The sequence below is a fragment of the Pteropus vampyrus genome, unplaced genomic scaffold (assembly GCF_000151845.1).
Source record: "Pteropus vampyrus isolate Shadow unplaced genomic scaffold, Pvam_2.0 Scaffold5, whole genome shotgun sequence".
NCBI lineage: Eukaryota > Metazoa > Chordata > Mammalia > Chiroptera > Pteropodidae > Pteropus > Pteropus vampyrus.
The window spans coordinates 5,095,539-5,113,271 of record NW_011888786.1 but is presented as its reverse complement, the minus strand read 5'-3'; the positions used below and the strand labels follow the sequence as shown (position 1 = coordinate 5,113,271).

At 37.6% G+C, this 17,733-nt stretch overlaps 1 protein-coding gene and 1 pseudogene across 5 annotated transcripts in view; one reads left to right on the top strand and one right to left on the bottom strand.

The window, feature by feature from the left end:
- The window catches only part of KCNIP4 (potassium voltage-gated channel interacting protein 4), a 979,993-nt gene that overhangs the window by 780,875 nt on the left and 181,385 nt on the right, over positions 1-17,733 (top strand). The window contains exon 1 of one of the 5 annotated variants that reach the window (XM_011365146.1): positions 1,409-1,604. The exons of the other annotated variants lie outside the window; for them this stretch is intronic. Coding sequence (XP_011363448.1) covers positions 1,493-1,604 — 112 coding nt within the window. The 5' untranslated portion in view covers positions 1,409-1,492. Of the gene's footprint in view, positions 1-1,408; positions 1,605-17,733 lie in introns of those variants that run through there. 5 annotated transcript variants of the gene reach the window in all.
- LOC111744024 lies at positions 9,949-10,066 on the bottom strand (annotated as a pseudogene).

Here is a 17,733-nt window from a genome sequence, read left to right as displayed (position 1 = left end):
TGGTTGATAAATCACTCTAATATTGATGAGCACATAATCAATGCTCAGTAAATGTTAACTATTATTATGAACTCCTAGAGTCCCTAGAATTCTCCTTCAGTGGAGAACATTAAATAAAACATTAAAGTATTATAATCACAATTTCATGGAAATGAAACTGTTTTCAGAGAGGTTAAGTGTCTTGCAGAAAAATCACACAGCAAGGAACTAGCAGAACCGGGAAACGTCCCCTGAGGTCCAAACTATTTCTCATGAGCCCTTATGTTTCACAGTCAGTTCCAGGGGCTAAAAATCCTTCACAAAAAGGTGCCAGTTGATTCTCTTCAGCGCCGCTCTGGGGCTGGCCTTCAACAGACTGAAGAAAGCTGGCCAAGTGATGAAGCCAGAGTGGTCCTGGCTTAGGCCAAAAGTCATGACCACTGCTTGTCTAGTTTGGAATCAGATATGCCACAGGATCTTTTGGGACAGCGAGCTCCAGCCACTCTGATGAGAATCACCCACTTTCTTGTTTAAGAACACAAACTCTAAGATCCCCTAAATCAGACTCTCCACAAGACAGTGTTTTTAACAAGCATCCTGGGTGATTATCATCAGGGAAGTTTGTGAAACTTTGCTTTTAAAGGAGGGTGATGGCACTCATCCTCCAGGGGACAGTCACTGAACATCAGTGATCTTACAAGGTTCTGCTCTGCCCCACCCTTCATCCATGCATGTTTGGAAATATAAGGACTAAACCAGTTTCCCTACTCATTAATGCTCCCTAAGTGTCAGCAAGGACCACAACAGCCCCAGCGGAGTGGCAGACGGAAGGCAGCTTGGGTGCTCCTTCTGTTAGACGAAGCCCCTGACTGAATCTCGGATCTTTCCCCCATGCACTTTTCTCCCTAGGAGAGCAGCCCATGGGCTTCCACGGGGTCTTTCCAAAAAGGGCTGTAGCCACCGAAACGGATTTTTTCCTGGCATCCCCAGAGCCCTCTCGCGGAGCAAGCTCCGAGAAGAGAGAGCAGCTGCTATGGCAAAAAAGGGGACAGTGGCAAGCTTCCCAGGAAGCAAACTAGCATACGGATAGCCCTACCCAGCCCCGCAGCTCGTCGTCAGCGCACGGAGTACCGCCGCGCTCTCTAGGGCAAGTTTCCTGGGAGTGTCCCTTCGCTCCATGGACACAGCAAAGTCCCCAGTTCTCCAACAGATGTTTCTTTCGCAGCTCTGAAGTCCGAGTACTCTCAGGCTGTAGCGCAGAGTCCCGAGGCCGGCCAGCTGTGGTTGGGGGACCCCATCAGGCAAATGCCAGCATCAGCATGAGAGGCTGGACTTCAGCCCAGGTCGGTCCTCACCCCGGGGGGCCGCTGCCTGGCCGGGTGCATCTGCGAGGAGCTGCTCACTTTCCTCCCGCACAAGTCTTTGTTCCAAGCCAGATATTGCTCGGATTCTCTCATTAACTCCCTCCGCTCCAAAGGAGTCCGGAGGCTGGGATGCTCTGCCAGCTTGAAGGATGTTGACTCTTGAGTGGGAGTCGGAAGGACTGCAAACAGTGGGTATTGTTGTGATTATATGTGCATCTCTGAAGCTGCTTCACTTGCTGGGACTGATTGATTTTTCGGAAGGTAAAGTGGTCGCTCCCAGTCTGTGCCTTTGGTCAGGGCTGGTTCAGAACTGGATGCAGACACTGCGGAAGTTGAGGAGGTTTAATACCCAAAATAAAAGTTGTAAAATATGCATGCTTGCCATGGAGCAGACTAGCACTGAACAGTTCATTTCTGTTTACCCAGATATTTGTCATTGGGAGAGAAGGGATATTATTATTGTACCGTTATCTTCTTATTTGAGTTTGGGGGTGATATTGTGGGTTGAATATATTTCCAAAGTTCAGATAAATACAGGTTGGTTTGGGGTGGTCAAGTTCATGTTGACTACCACACCTTACTTACATTAGAGATTCCAACCTCTTGAGGAGCACTCTGATTTGTGAGGGACGTATCTGTGTGTGCTGCATTAGTTAGGGGGTCCTGGGGTGGAGCTGGGTTGTTGATTATTATATAAAATGGGTAAGCTTTTTTTTGCTTAAACTGAGTGAGTTACTTAGCAAAAAACGGTGTTTTGGATGCCTAATTTGCAAAACTGTTTCATTTGCATTTCCCAGGGAGCCACTTTGCACATTTGTCTCTTAAGTGGGAACAAATATGCACAGGACAGCATTGTTTCTACCAATAAATATTTTATCCATTTAATGTATTTTACTACCAAAATCAATTTTATTATTCAAAGATGAAAGAGTAGAAAAAGTCAATTAACTTTGTTTACTTTAACCCTTTGAATGTGTGTGCATTCACATACATACACATTTTTCATGAAAATTTTTTCTATGGAAATAACATACTTTGAATCATTTCAACTTCTAACACTTGATGTCGATTTTACATCCAAGCCCTTCTTTCTTCCCAAGTGAAGGAATGGAGTTCTTGAGATACTTGCTAATATTCCTTCCAGATAAGGCTATGATTTTTCATTGCAGAGTTATTTATGAATATTCATTTCTCACATTATGTACACTGCTGTAAGTTAGTAGATGCATGTAAACCTGTCTGTGCTGTAATCTTTCTAACTACAGGAGCTTAGACCTGATAGCTAAGATGACATCATCCCAAACTACATCCAGTGTACAGGTTGTTTCTGTAAATATGTTAATAGTGATCAATGTATCTTATCTTCAGAAAGTCCTATTTTTCCTCTACAGTGGGTTCATTAGGTCCTAACTGCTTAGACCAATATAAAAACATGAAAAGTTTTCATGTTATTTTCATACCTTTTTCTAAGTACTCTCAATTCTTGACAAATTCAGCTGAGGCACATGTGAGAATAATATTGTAAAGTAATATTGCAACTTCTCCAAGTGCTACAGAGCAGTCTTCATTATTTTGAGATTTCTGCTTCAATGCACTAATGTTGGTGTCATGATAAACTAGATAGGATATTTTCAGTTTCTATAATTGCAATAATTTGTTTCTGTTTTATTTTGTCACCATATTAGTTTTTGTCCTCTGAACCTGGTTGAGTCATATTCCCTAACTTTAGTGTACTATACTCAAGATGGCTTACACTCAGAGCTGGATAAAGTGACGTCTAAAAAAAGAACCACATTGGAAGGGTTTGAGGAAGTTATCTTTCATAGCTCTGTGGGATAGCACACAGTTCCTTTACTGCTAATGTCAATAATATAGAAATTTAAAGTCAAATGTCCCAAGTTTAAGACCCCTGTCATTGACTCAACTTTTATTCTTTGTTTTATGTCACTTAAAGTTGAAGGCATTCAGATGAAAACATCGAATCTGAGTTCTAATAACTGAAAAGTAGAAATATAAGCTTGACTTCCCCAACTAGAATCACAGAATTTTGAACTAGTCTGAAACATCTTTCTTAGGATGAATGTCCATATTCATATCCAAATAATATCCATGTTCATATATGAATTTATATTTCTATGCACACACATATATGGATGGACCTACATATTTATATATATTATGTCAAATGTCCAATAAGCTGGGCAAACTTAGGATTCAATGTACAAGAAGCCTTGATCATGCTAAAATACAAGGATGCAGGTTATTACCATATTTGAGGTATAACCCATGTTTGCTTGACAAATGAGTATTTTTTATTCTAACGTACATGTTAGAAAATTCTGGTCTAGTTCAACTTTCTCATTTTACATGATAATTGCAGTCTGGACAGGTTAACAGATTTATCAGAAGACAAGCTAACTGGGAGCAGAGACAGGACCAAAACCAAGGAATACTGAATTCTACGTAGTGTTTTTCTTACTACAATATCCTTTTTACTTATTCCTCTTCCCTAATATTGTGATAGGAATTAATGAGAACATACATGGGAAATTTAGTGAATTCCTGAAATTTCTACTAACAATCTGTGAGATATCTGAAGGAAATACACTCACAAAAATAAGATCACATAATAGCCACCTAATTTCTACAAGTCTTTGATGCCAACCCGAGTGTGGGACCCTAGTATGGCATGCAAGCAAGCTATGCCAGATCACTGACTTTATCATAGATTAGAAGCAGGATTAGAATGAAAGCAAGCCAAGTGGTCTCCCAAGCACTTTTCCTTCTAAGGTGCACTGAATTTTGACCACCTGTGACTCATATTCAGTGGTGATGAATAGCCAGTGCTGGTGGAGTCCAACAATGAGACCAATAAGATTGTGAGAATTCTGGCCTGGGCCCATCTGTGTTTTCTCGGAATGTCCAAGCAGAATCAGAACTTAAGCCCTTTAATTACCAGCCAAGTGAAGGAACACGAAAAAAAGCAGCTAAAGAGCAAGCCGCAAAGTATTACATTATCAGGGTCCTTCATTTTTTCTACGTGCAAATGACAAAACAACCAAAAAGTGCCATCCCAATGTAGATTGCTAAACTTTTCACTGAGACTACACTACCTACAAAACATGGCCTAGAATAAGGCCAGAGAACTGGCCATTCTTTTTGGTGGAGAAGTGAAGATGATGAGACCTAGAGAAAAAACTTGAGCTTCTTATAGGCAATTTTGTTCTTGTATTCTGTCCTCAAGAAGTAATGATTCTTCACTGGTACTGCCATGGAGTATTTTCTCTAATGTGACTCTGTGCATGGATTGACTTAGAAAGTACTTCTGAGTCTATTCGAATGAGAGAGTCTACATGAGTGTTGCGATAAAGCACTGTTGCCTTAATATTATCATCTACAATGGCTAGCAAGAATTAGCTATGGAGAAAAAAGAGTTAAGAGAAATATTTCTGCTCCCACCTAAATTAGATTCCAATTTCGATAAAGCCCTATTTAAAAAAAATAATTTTCTTTCAGTTGAAATTCAAGGTTTAAGGAGCAAAAGCAATTTATAAAAAGGATTAAAATGACTAATGGGATTTTAATATAATGATTAGAGGTTTTACACATATCCACTTATTCATAAGGGGAACAAGGAAGAGTGCTCACAAGATTAATCTCATTATTTCATAGTGTAGCATGTAATATATGTCTCATTGAATTCTAAATGTGTGCAGGGTTCTCTCGTAGGCACTGACCGAGGTAGGTGCAAGATGAACATTGAAGGAATGTACCCTCAGGAGGCTTCCATTCTAGATAGGAAAACTAATTACTAAATAAGGCAGAAGGAATAAGTGCTGGGCATAAGCCCGAGAAATGGCCTGAAGAAGCACAGACAGAGTGGTGCATTCTGGGAAGTGCTCGAGAGAAAGCTTCATGGAGAAAAACACAATTGTACAGGACTTGGCAGTGTGAGAAAGATTTCCCAAGTTAGAGAATAGGGGAAGAACGTTCCAGACTGAGCAAAGGGCTAGAGTTGCGACCATAAGCACCAGCAGAAGGTGGCTTGTAGCACATGGAAATGAGAATGTTGACCTGAGAGGTGTGGCTGAAGCTGTCACTTGGAATGCAATGCCAAGAGAGCACTTATTCTCTAACCAGGGAAGGGCCGTTGATGCAAAGTCTTCAACTATGGGGAAACAAATGAGCAATGTGGCAGTCCAGTGTTTTAAGTGGGTCAGCCTGGGTGTAGGTGGAGGTGAGGTCACAGGTAAAAGTGGAAGCAGAGGTCCCAACTGTGTTTCTGGACAAGTCAGTGACATGTGACAAGAGCAGAAATCCATACATTGCCCTCCTCAGTAAAATACTTAATGTGAACTGTCAATTTCCAGTTTTTCCAGAAAATTTGTGTTTAATATCTTTGGTCTGCATCTGCTCTAAAATGGCATAATTGTATTTTATTTCAGGGCAACGTTGTTTGTCTTTAAATATGGTTCTAATGAGAAAAGAAAGAAATGTGGGGTACATAGAAGTTGTAGCTAGAGATATAGGAGCTCCATTTATGGTGGGAAGTTTAAAATGCTGACAGCTATATCTCACATCTTGCAAGGTCTTCAATCATTCTGAACTTTTTATTTTGGAGAAATTTTGCACACGGTAAGTGTAGAGAATAGCATAATGAACTTCTACGTACCCATTAAGCAACTTCAATAATTACCATTACTTCACCGTTTGTGTTTCAGCAATGGCTTGCGTTTAAAAAATAGTTTTTAATTATCTAAAATATGCTGGACACTCTGCTAGGCACAGAATACAAAGATGAATTAAAGATAGTCACCACCGTCAAGGAAATCTCAGCTGTATAAGAAGATAGGAACTAGAGACACAGAAAATACAATATATTATTGTAGACAGATCTATACGAGTGAGTCCAAGATACAAAAGGAAAACACAAAGCAATTGAGTATAAGTAGGAGAGAGAGAATTCATCAGAGATGACTCCCTGGAGGAGGTGACTTCTAAGCTGAGTTTTTATAGCTAAAGAGAAGTTTATCAAATTCATAAGCCAGAAAGATGCTTGTGCATGTACTACATGCAGGCACTGGGTGAGGTAAGACCATGCCAACACAGGGATACAGCACACAGTGTGGAATCCCGGGTTAACAACAAATAAAATATAAAGGAGAACTGACACACTTTTAGTCCTTCTTGATTATACAATTAACCGTGCTGTCTAGCACAAAGCTTGGTATAGAGAAGATACTTAAAAAATTATGGCACAAGCATCATTTACTTTCATTCATTAATGATGCCTGGGCACTTCCACTCAAGCTACATAATCAAGGGCCTCCAGTGCCTCTGTCCAGTTTCCATAGTAGCCTAGAATCTCTTGATTCATTGATTACAAATATTTTTTACTTTTTTTTTTTTTTTTTAAGAATATTTTATATCAAAATCCCCTTGCAAAGTAGAGATACTCACACACCAAAAGCACATCTGGGGCAGCTGTCCATCAGAACCCCATAGCCCTGGGGAATAATTTCAAATGAGACATTCAGCAGTGTAATGAAAAAGCCAAACTTAGATGGACTCTAATTTGGCTGGGAAAGTAGTCCTTTCAATTTCACAACTGGAAAAACAACCTTCGATTTCTAACTGAAACTGAAGGAATATGTATTAAGCACTTACTATGTGAAGGAAAATAGAGTATATCAGGGCATTTTACTGTCCTTAAGAAGTTTCAGATTGGCTAGGAATGAAACATCTGGTGAATAACTAATCCAAGACTAAAGTGTCTGGTGAGAGGGAGCAAGGCCTTTAGAAAATGCAGCGAAGAGTCAGTTCATCCAGTTGGAAGATTTCAGGAAGGCCTCCATGAAAACAGTGACAATTAACATCTGATGAGCTGAGTAATATTCCACTGTATATTACTCAGCCATTAAAAAAAATGAAATCCTACCATTTGCAACGACATGGATAGACCTAAAGGTTTTTATGCTGAGTGAAATAAGCCAGACAGAGAAAGATAAATACCAAATTATTTCATTAATATATATGGTACCTAAGAAACAAAAAGAACAAACTAGTCGAAAACAGACTCACAAATATAGTGGACGACTTGGTGATGGACAGAGGGGAGGAGGATTTGGGGAGCTGGGAGAATGGGGTGAAGGGTTAAAGAAGTACAAATTAGTAGTTGATAGCTGGGCATGGGGATAAGGAGCACGGCACAGGGAATACAGTTAGCATTAATACATTGGCTGGGTGGAGGTTCAGTGGAGGGAGGTAGCCATTGGGGAGATCATTTCATGAACAATGTAGATGTCTAACCAATGTGCTGTATACTTGAAAGTAATTTAAATAAATAATTTTTTTTAAAAAAATCTGATGAACTGAGGGATCCAAAGACTTTGTTTAATAGGTAAAGACTAGAAGCCAAAAATAAGAATTTGAGCTGTAATTTAAAAAAGAAGTTTCCTGAAGTTATTGTTTGTAATCAGGTTAGTTCTAAAAAAGTCCATTAATCCATTTAAGATACCAAGTATCTGCTCTGGATCTGGCAATGTGCTTGATACTCATTGGTTTGGGGACCATTATTTTTCAGTTTTGCTTACTTTAGGAACTCAGCTGGGAGCAGAGAGCTGAAATCTTAATGGGGAGAAGGAATGAAGTTAGGAAGAATTGTATGTTTCAATAATCTCCAGACACAGATCATCCAGACAGACCTGGGGTTGAACAATTTAGCTTCATTACTCTGCAGAGTGGGAGGATGCACACCGTGGAGATCGTGGGGCGTCTCAGTAACAGGATGTCGTTAGAAAGAACTTACGGGATTTGAGCTCATGTTGGGGAGTTATGATTTAGGATATAGAGTTTTGCTTTGGATTGAATGAAGTCAAGCTAGGGTAATTTTACGATTGGGCATCTTAAATTATATTTAAAAGTAGCGAAGACTAGACAGAGGTTAAAGCTGTAATTGGCAAGGAGGCAAGCTATACTAGCTAAGAGGGGAACATTTGGTCATTTTTGTGGTTTGAACAAAGTTCATGTTTTTGCCTAGACTCAGATATGATTAAAGAGTGGTCTTGCTTTTATCTTGATCAATCATAGGTAGCTCAGTGCTTGGAATATAAATAGGAGCCAATAAATGCCTTTCTTGTAATTATGTTGGGATAAGATTGTGCGTTCAAATGTCTTGAATTATATCTGTGGCTCTCAAAATTTAGTGAGTATCAGCATCACCTAGATGACTTGTTAGAATACAGACTGATAGGCCCCAACCCAAGAATTTCAGATTCAGTAGATTTAGGTTAGGGTGTGAGATTTTGCATTTCTAAAGATTTCTCACTTTAGCCTGCTGCTGCTGGTCCAGGGGCCACACTTTGAGAACCACTAAGTTATGCAATAAACCTGAAAGGCCAAACCCATAAAGTTCTTTGGCACTTGCTGAGCTTTATTCTAGAACAGTAGTCCTTGATTTGTTTTATAGTAAATATTTTAGGCTTTGTGGGCCATGCAGTCTTTTATACCTACTCAATTTTGTTGTGGTAGCACAAAAGATACACAAACAAATGAGTGTGGCTATGTTCTAATAAAATTTTATTTATAAATATTAAAATATAAATTTCATAAAATTTTTATGTCATAAAATATTTTTTTTTTTTTACTTTTTAACCATTGTAAATATAAAATGATGTTTAGTTCGAAGATCATACAAAAACAGATAGCAGGATGGATTTGGCCTGTCTCTGTAATTAGCCAACCCCTTCTAGAGTTGACAATAAAAGGAACCTATTGAGAAGGAGTCTCAGGCTGGTGAGGTATTTTGCGGGGGATATTTATCTGGATTTTTGGAGCTCTTAGTCTCGTTGAGTGGATGAGGATTTAGTCCCTCTTTTAGGGTTGATGAAATTATCTGCCACATTAGTAAGTGATTTGAATTAGAATGTATATGTTTGTTCAATAAAATATCTTTCCTTTTCCTAACTCCACATTTGTAGGCCAATTTAGAGGGATGTATAAATTAAGTTATCTGCATGATTTCATCACATGATGAGTAATGCTGGGACTAGACAGGACAGTTTGGGTCATCCGATTTTATTGATTTTTGTTTTAGGTTTCATCGCTTCTCAAAAAAGGTGGTATCATATACTTTTTTCATTAAGGTTATAAACTCTTATCTAGTGGTGTGTTAAAGACATATTTCAACTTTTCAAAGTAAATTGGTCCTCAGAGTGTTGTATTACACTGAGTCTTTTGGTTGTAGGAGAAATACATTGAATCAAAACTTTTTTGTTGTTGTTGGTAAAAATCACCTTAAGTCTGAATTCTCTTGAAAATACATAAGATATATAAATAATGGGTAATTCATGTTTCTTGAAGTGAGACAGACTTGAAGTCAGTTAAAAATTCTGCTTTTTGATGACCACATGGCCTTGGACAATGTGTATAACCACCCTGAACTTCAGATCTTTCGTATGAAAACTGAAGAGGGTACTAGTAGCTGCCTCATAGGGTTATTTTTTTATTTTTTTATTTTTTTTAGGCAAGGCAAACCTTGGTCGACCTCACTGATTGCAAGGACCTTGTCAGCTTACAATCCCTTATTTTTATTTTTATTTTTTTACTCCTGTAGCACCTGGTCTTCCTAAGTGGTCTCCCATCCAAGTACTAACCAGGCCCAACCCTTCTTAGCTTCTGAGATCAGACGGGATCGGGCTTGTTCAGGATGGCATGGCTTTGGACTCATAGGATTATTGTAAGAAGTATATTAAATGATATTTTTAAAAATCACGTTCAGCATGTGTCTGACGCACAGAGCTAAACAAATATTGGGTATCATTGCTGTTTTTGTTCTTAACATCCATCATACCTATCACTAAAAATGGTCATTCATGCAATCAACCTTGAAAAAAATGGTTTTTAACTGTCACCTGTGTACCAAGCAGTGTACTAGTAATCGAGAACTTAAAAGCATAGTTTTGGCTAAAAGGGATTTACATACAAATGAGCATACCTTTGGTGTCACATCTGTGCAAGGATTAGGATGACATAGAGGAGAGACTGACTATTTAGAGGGTGGGGAGCATTATAAAGGACTCATAGAGGTAACCTTTGACCTAAGTCTCAGTGATACTTTTAGTACTTAGCTTCACATAACCTTGGGAACTACTGACAGCTGATAAAAAACCCAGTTTTACATTTTCAAGAACACATTATGTTGATCTCAGTTTCTAAGTCCTGGCTCACATATTCCCTTTTCTCCCACAATTCCTTTTTTACCCAAAAGTCATCCGTATTTTCCCATTTCAGCTCAAATAAAAACCTACACTCTTTCTAATATCACCCTTTCCTCCCTAGTCTGAATTCAATCAGTCCTGTTGTATGTTGTACAATGTAACACTTGATACTAATAAACCTTCATGCTCTGTTCCTCAAATCACTTCATATTTATTTATTCATTTTCTCCTCTGCTAGGAAAAAGGGACCACTGCACCTTAGCACAGTGATTTCTTTTTATTTCCACAGCATCCCGAGCCATACAAAGTGTATCACATTCTTATCAGTGGGTCTCTCAACTGCATCTTTGATGAATTATCTCTTTACATCGATATGCTTGTCTCATTTCAACCCTGTCCTCATCCTACTCTCTTCCAATCTGACTTCATATTGTCACAGAGAAGTCTTTTAAAACACGAGGACTGAGCTCATACTCAAGATTTTTCTGTATCACCTACAAAATAAAATCTCCATGTCTTTGCATAGGATACGAAGGATCAGGGTCAGACCAGAGCCTGCCTATCCAGTTCATCCCTCCTTCCTGGTCATTCCTCCTGCCTCCTTCTTTTGCCCAGCTTCATGTTCCAGCAACACTATAGTGATGTCCCATGAGCATCTTATGTTGTCTCCAGCTAACAATTTTTTGCATATACTATTCTCTCTCCCAGAATTCTCTCCCCTCTTCATATTTCTGGAAATGTCTTTTCAATCTTCAACCCTTAGTTTATATACTTTCTTCTCTGGGAAGCATTTCTGAACTTCCTCAAACAGAAAAAGGTACTCTGGCCCTGGGACCTCTGCCTCTTGCCCACCCTTTCTTGTGCCCATTTCATGTTCCACTGCCATGAAACTCATTCTTTCCCAAGCTCTTCTGTGTGTCATGCTTTTGCCTGTACTGTGAATGTTCCGTTCTCTAAAATACTAATCCCATTCATCTTCACCTGGTTAACGCCTTCTTTTAAGCTCAGCTCAAGAGCCGTCTGTTTCAGAATGTCTCCCTTGACCTACCTACTTGGATTAAGTGTGCATTTCTGTTATCCCAAAGCACTCAATCCTAGCACTTCAAACTACATTAAATTCTTTATTTCTATGTCTTCCTCTTTCAATAAACTTCAAGCAGCACATAGGCAGAGCACTTATCTCTATGTCTTTAATACCTTGTGGGAGTGAGTGGATGGATGGGTTGATAATGGACAGCCAAGTCTATTCAGAGGTTCTGGCAATAAACTTCTCAGAGTTTCTCTGGCAGTTTTGAGTTAATATCATTTTTTTTTTTCTTTTTAGGCAGAATTTCTCAACTTCAGCATGATTGACATTTTCAGTTAAATAATAATTTTTGTGGATGTTGTCCTCTGCAATATAGGGTGTTTGGCAGTACTGGCAGTATCCCAGGTCTCTACCTACTTAATGCCAGTAGCATCTTTCTCCAAACTGTGACGATCAAAAGTGTCTCCAGGTACTGCCTAGAATCTCAAGGGAGAGGAGGGCAGGAAAAGTCACATCCCGCACATTGAGTGCCATCGGGTTGAGGTATGGTCAAACACAATTCGTAAGCCTTTTTATAGACATATGTTCATAAATCATTAAACTGAATTTAAGTGTGCAAACATCACAGCATTGAAACCAAAACTGTGTGTTGAGAAGGGGCATGTTTTTTTTTTTTCATGACAGAAGTAATGAGCAATCATTATGAAAAGCTTAGAAATATTTTAAAAAAGAAAAAAACATGACAAAAATATTCCTAGTCCCATCATTCAAAGAGTAACCGCCAGTAATATTTTTATTTAAACAAATACTTTTAGTTTTTTCTACATGTAGATTTGTTCCTTTAAACTTAATGATATTGTGTATTACAAAATTTTATTTAGCTTTAAATTCAATATCAGAGCATAAGTATTTTTATATTAGATTATAGATCCTTCATAAATATGCTAATGCTTATATTATACTCTATAAATTGTGTGCTATAATTTACTTATCTTGATTCTAGGACATATCAGTTATTTGCATTTTTTCCAGTATTTGAAAAATTCTGTAATAAAATTTCTATGTGAAGTTGCTTATAAATTTAGAATTATATTTTTAAGATAAGGTCTTAGACTAATAATTAATGGAACAATAGAATGGACTGTTTCAAATCTCTTAACGTATATGATAGGTCAAATTGCTTTCTAAAGGAGTCACAGATTTACCTGGTACATCGTAACATAGGAGTGCCCAGGGGTTTGCTCTTATTGCCCTGTCATTATGTGCTGTTGGATAGGAAAGAGCATGTTGGCAAGCTTAATGTTAAAAACCGTGTCTTAGGGCTGGATTGCTAATGTCTTTTAAACCAACATTAGGAATCATAATTTTGCACAGACATGAACTTCACATTGTAGCTTGAATAGGCTCTTCCTGTTCTGTGCTCTTGTCAGTCATGGTGCACTTCCTTTATAACATGATCGTCACACCCATCTCAACCATCAAGAATGGTGTACACTAGGCATCGGGTTACATATATATTGAAAGAGAATAAATGGCATGGTCTCGCACTAGATGACGTAATCTCTGGATCTGTATGGATTTAGGAGGAAAATTGTCATGCATAAAACAATTGCTGTGCACATTCAAATAAATATTTTCTGACCCTTACTAATAGCTGTATTTTACTTAGATTAATTTAAATAACAGTAAGGGAGGGTAATGTCTTTTTATAGAGGCATATCCATGTTCAACTCAAGTAAAAATGTGGTACATTTTGTTCACATGACTAAGTCTGGAACCAAGAATTATAAACGTTTTGAGTAGGAAGATATGAAAGCCCATCTAGTCAAACTTTCTCATATTACAGGTCATGATGAGATAGGCGTTACACAGAGTCTGTTTGTGAATTAATGGTAGAGCTTGGCTTTAGAGGCAAAACAACACTGAGATTAGAAGATACTGAGCCTTGAACATAGAGAGACATAGGTCAAATCCTGCCCCTGAAATATATTGTCTGTGGATCCCATGCAAATCATCACCTCTCTCTGACCTCAAATCCTTGCCTATGAGATGGAGATCATCGTAATGCCACATCGCAGATCTTCAAATTCTAAGAGTGATTTCAAGACATAGAATAATTTAGAGAAAAGGCGCACACCATATCAAAACTTACATTTGCTAATGAAGACTTCGGTCTTCATCTTTTTACATAACTACGGGTCAAAACAATCCCGAACGTTGTGAACAGAGCTGCCAAAAACAATTTTCTTTATGCCGATTGTAAATATTTTGTGTTGTAACTCATATAAGGTTGAGTTCGATCCTATCTCAGATCATCCATAAGTATTTTCTATACACACTTTTATGGATGATGAAATTTGCTCAAAAGGGCTAAGTAACTTGTCTTGTTTAGGAGCAAGACACAGTAGGATCGGAATCAACCACAGACTTCAAAAGCTAGAGTTAATGTTTATTCCACTCTAACCTGTTGTGTAACTGTCAATTTTTTTCTAAATTTCTATGATATGTGAAGAAAATCAAGATAGTATATTTGGAGTCAAGTACTGTTTCAGACATCTATTTGGGTAGAATTAAGTACATGAATGACTTTATATGTCAGCAAGCTTGCAGTTATTAATGACCTGGTCACAAAAATTCTCTAATGAATGAACAGGAGACCTGACAGCAATGAGGTAAATTGGTGATGTGATTTCAAATTTAAACAAATTACAGGGGAAAGTAGGTAATGATAAAATAATTAGAAGACTGAGACACCTGAACAAATACACAAATCCCACATCTGTCTTCACTCTATTCAGCAATCCCTAAATATCACTGGTGCACTGAAGAAGAAATTAGCTGAGGCTTCTAAACATCACCTGAGTGAGTGCAGGATTAACTCTTTCCTGTTATTGCAAATAACACAGAGGAAATTAGCCAAATGCATTCTTTCAGGACAATAGAGGTTGTACAGCTAAAACTCTTTTTGAAAATGGACCTCATTAAAAATTTGCACAATAGCTCTGGGTCCCTAACAAGATTTTAGACTAAACGTATAATGCTCAAAATAGCAAACTGGCCTCAGTATTGATGTATAAACGCTTCTGCAATGCATCAACAATAAAACTAACATATAGCTTAACACTTTATAGGTGTATTCAAGGAAAAATGCGAGATCAGCAAAGAAATTCTGTAAAATTGAAAAATCTTTGTAAAGTTGAGAGTTGACCTGACTAGCTAATATATTTTAAATACACATATTTCACAATAATAGGAACTATTCATGCCAATGGCTGGCTAAAGCAAGTGGAGAATTTTTTCTATGAAGACAAATCATACCCTATCACATCCCAGAGGGACCTGAATATGTCTGTTTTTCAGGGAACAGCTTAAATCCTGGAATAATTATTTAAGAAAAGACTGTCATCTCCTTTAAATAAATTTTCTCAGGCTGGGAAGGGAAGAGAATTTTCCAGGTAGATAGAGGTGGCTTGAGACCTTATGCCAATGGCATCTATACCATGAGTTACTTCTTCTTAGAGAACTTTCACTCCTTTCATTAAGTGATATTACTGGTGATATTCCCTTACAGTGCCATGTTCTTTGCTCTTGGACTTGGCTTATGTTTTGAATAGTAAGCCACAGAAATCGGCTGATACATCAAATACATTATGGATTCTGAGATACCAAGAGTATTGTTCTTAGGCCAATCCTAGATATAGTCAGGATATAGGATAGTAATAATTAACTCTGGCTATGCTTTCCTTCCTTTGCTTCTTCATGAGCCTTCTTCTAAATAAAGGTGAATGCTGACTAGATTCACACTTAACTATAGTGGGAAAAAGCCGAGGCAAATCCCAAGTAGGGGGCTGAAAGTTAAATTTAATTGCGTTCTTAATTTCTTCTCTCCACCTTCTCTTTGGTTATATAAAATTATTTAAGATTTGTCTTAAAAAAGTAAACTTATAAGAATTTTCCCCTCCTCCCTAATATGCTACTAGAGAATATTTATGTAATGTGTCTCCTAATTAAAATAATCTTTCCCAAACATAATGGTAAGTAAGTCATACTCTGTAAGTGAGAATCGGAATCCTTGACATTAGACTTGGCCCTATTCTGTCTTGCCACTAATTATTCCACATTTGCTCTCTTTTTCCTTCAAAGGCTAGAAAAATTGGATATTTTAAATGAAGCAAAAATGTTTATTTCCATGGTATCAACTAAGCATTTTAAATAGTCAATATTTACAACATTACTGCTCATGGAGAAAACATGTAATGAGCATCAGAATGGCTCACGGTAATTTTTGTGACAGAATCTTAACCCTAAGTATCTTGGGGAGGGGGGAATCATCAGAAATAGGGATGAAGACCAGAGCATTCAGTTAATTATTGTCAAAAAAAATATTGATCGTGCTCAACTTCAATCCAAAGTGCACTTTCTTTGCTTTGCCAGAGCAATAGTATTTTTTTCCCTGCTAATGAGTGTACAGATTTTAAAGAATGAAGATATTAGAAGATGAAATATTTGAACCAAATATTTTAATTGTAGCTAGGATAAGCTTTTTAGCTCAAGGACAAAATCTGATTTTTATCCCCATCAGTGGGTGGTGTGACCAGAGGTAGACTATGCATAGTAGTCAAGAGTGTAAGTCGAAGTGGGTTTGAAATCTTGTACCACCATTTATAAGATATAAGGTTTTGTACACGTTATTTCAGTTTTCAAAAAGTCAAGTTTGTCTTATATAAAGTCACCCAGACCTTCACTGGATTGTTGGTAGTTGTAAGAACTGAGGGCTGAGGACTGGATGGATGGATGGATGGATGGATGGATGGATGGATGGATGGACAGACGAACAGATGGACAAGCAGACAGATAGATAGATACACATATATGTAAAAACTAATAGGCTCTGTAACATAAATAGAGCTCAGTAAATGGCAATTCTGTGGTAATATGAGTAGAAGTCTTGCCTTATGACTTTTACTGCACAAAATCCACTCTCCTATTCTCTTTCTACTTTTTGTTTCTAGTGTGCGTTTGTTGCATCTCTCCTTTTCAGTAAAAGCTTCTAGAGTGCAGGAAGTATGCACTAATGTTTCTTTATTACCCATAAAATGTATAGCAACTTTCCTGGTGGATGTAGGATTTCATCAATAAGTCATTGTTGTGTAATCTGAAGAAATACATATAACAGTTACATGATTCCCTGAGTGAAAAAAATCAAATTTCTGAATAATGAAAATACTAATTTGTAAAAGAAATACAGTAATTATTCATAATGGCATATTATTTTATTATGTATAAATCACTATGGTATGTACTCCCATTTCATTTTTGCCCAAACTTTACAGGGAGAGAGATAAATTTTTATCCTCATTTTATAGACACATAAACTGAAAGTTTAAGAAATTAAATGACTTAATTAAATGAATTCTAACTAAATGTTTATACTTTGTTATGAGTCAAAATCAGATGGATAATAGGTGAGTTGAAGGATACTTTAGAGATCTGAGTAAATGTCTTAAAGCTGAGATTAAAGTTAGTTATGAATCCTGTTATCACTGTCTATAAATTCTTTATGTATCTTTCAGCATTTTACCATGTGATTTGGATAGTATGAATTTTTACTTTTAATTCCTTTTTGTTTACTTTTGAATGAATAAATGATAAAAGAAATATAACTTTTTAGGCTCATTTATAAATAAAATGGGACAGACATAGCTTGTTGGTTTCAATGTTTGCATTGGTGACCAGTATTGCTACTCTGGTGTCTGCATGCATGTTTGAAATAGCCCTTGTTCTATCAGAGTTTTGCAGGAAGCCAGATAAATAGCTTTCTCTTTTACCTCCACCTTGTTCTAAATGAATAAGAACTAAGACAAAGGAGCGGAAGATGGAGGACAAAAATTGGTCTGTTAATGAAGGAAACCAGGTCGGAGGCTACAGACCAGTGTCAGAGCCACATGGACCTGCTGATAGGTGTAGGATTAGGTGGACTCAGCCTTGAATCACAGGCAATGCTGCCCAGGATTGGATACTCCAGCCCATGTGTGGTGCTGCCCAGGGGAGACTAAGACTGGAAGAGAAAAGGACAATCCTGCTCCTTATGGGCAATTTGCTCCCAGAAGGACAAAATGGAGAAATTGAGTAGAGGGGGAACATT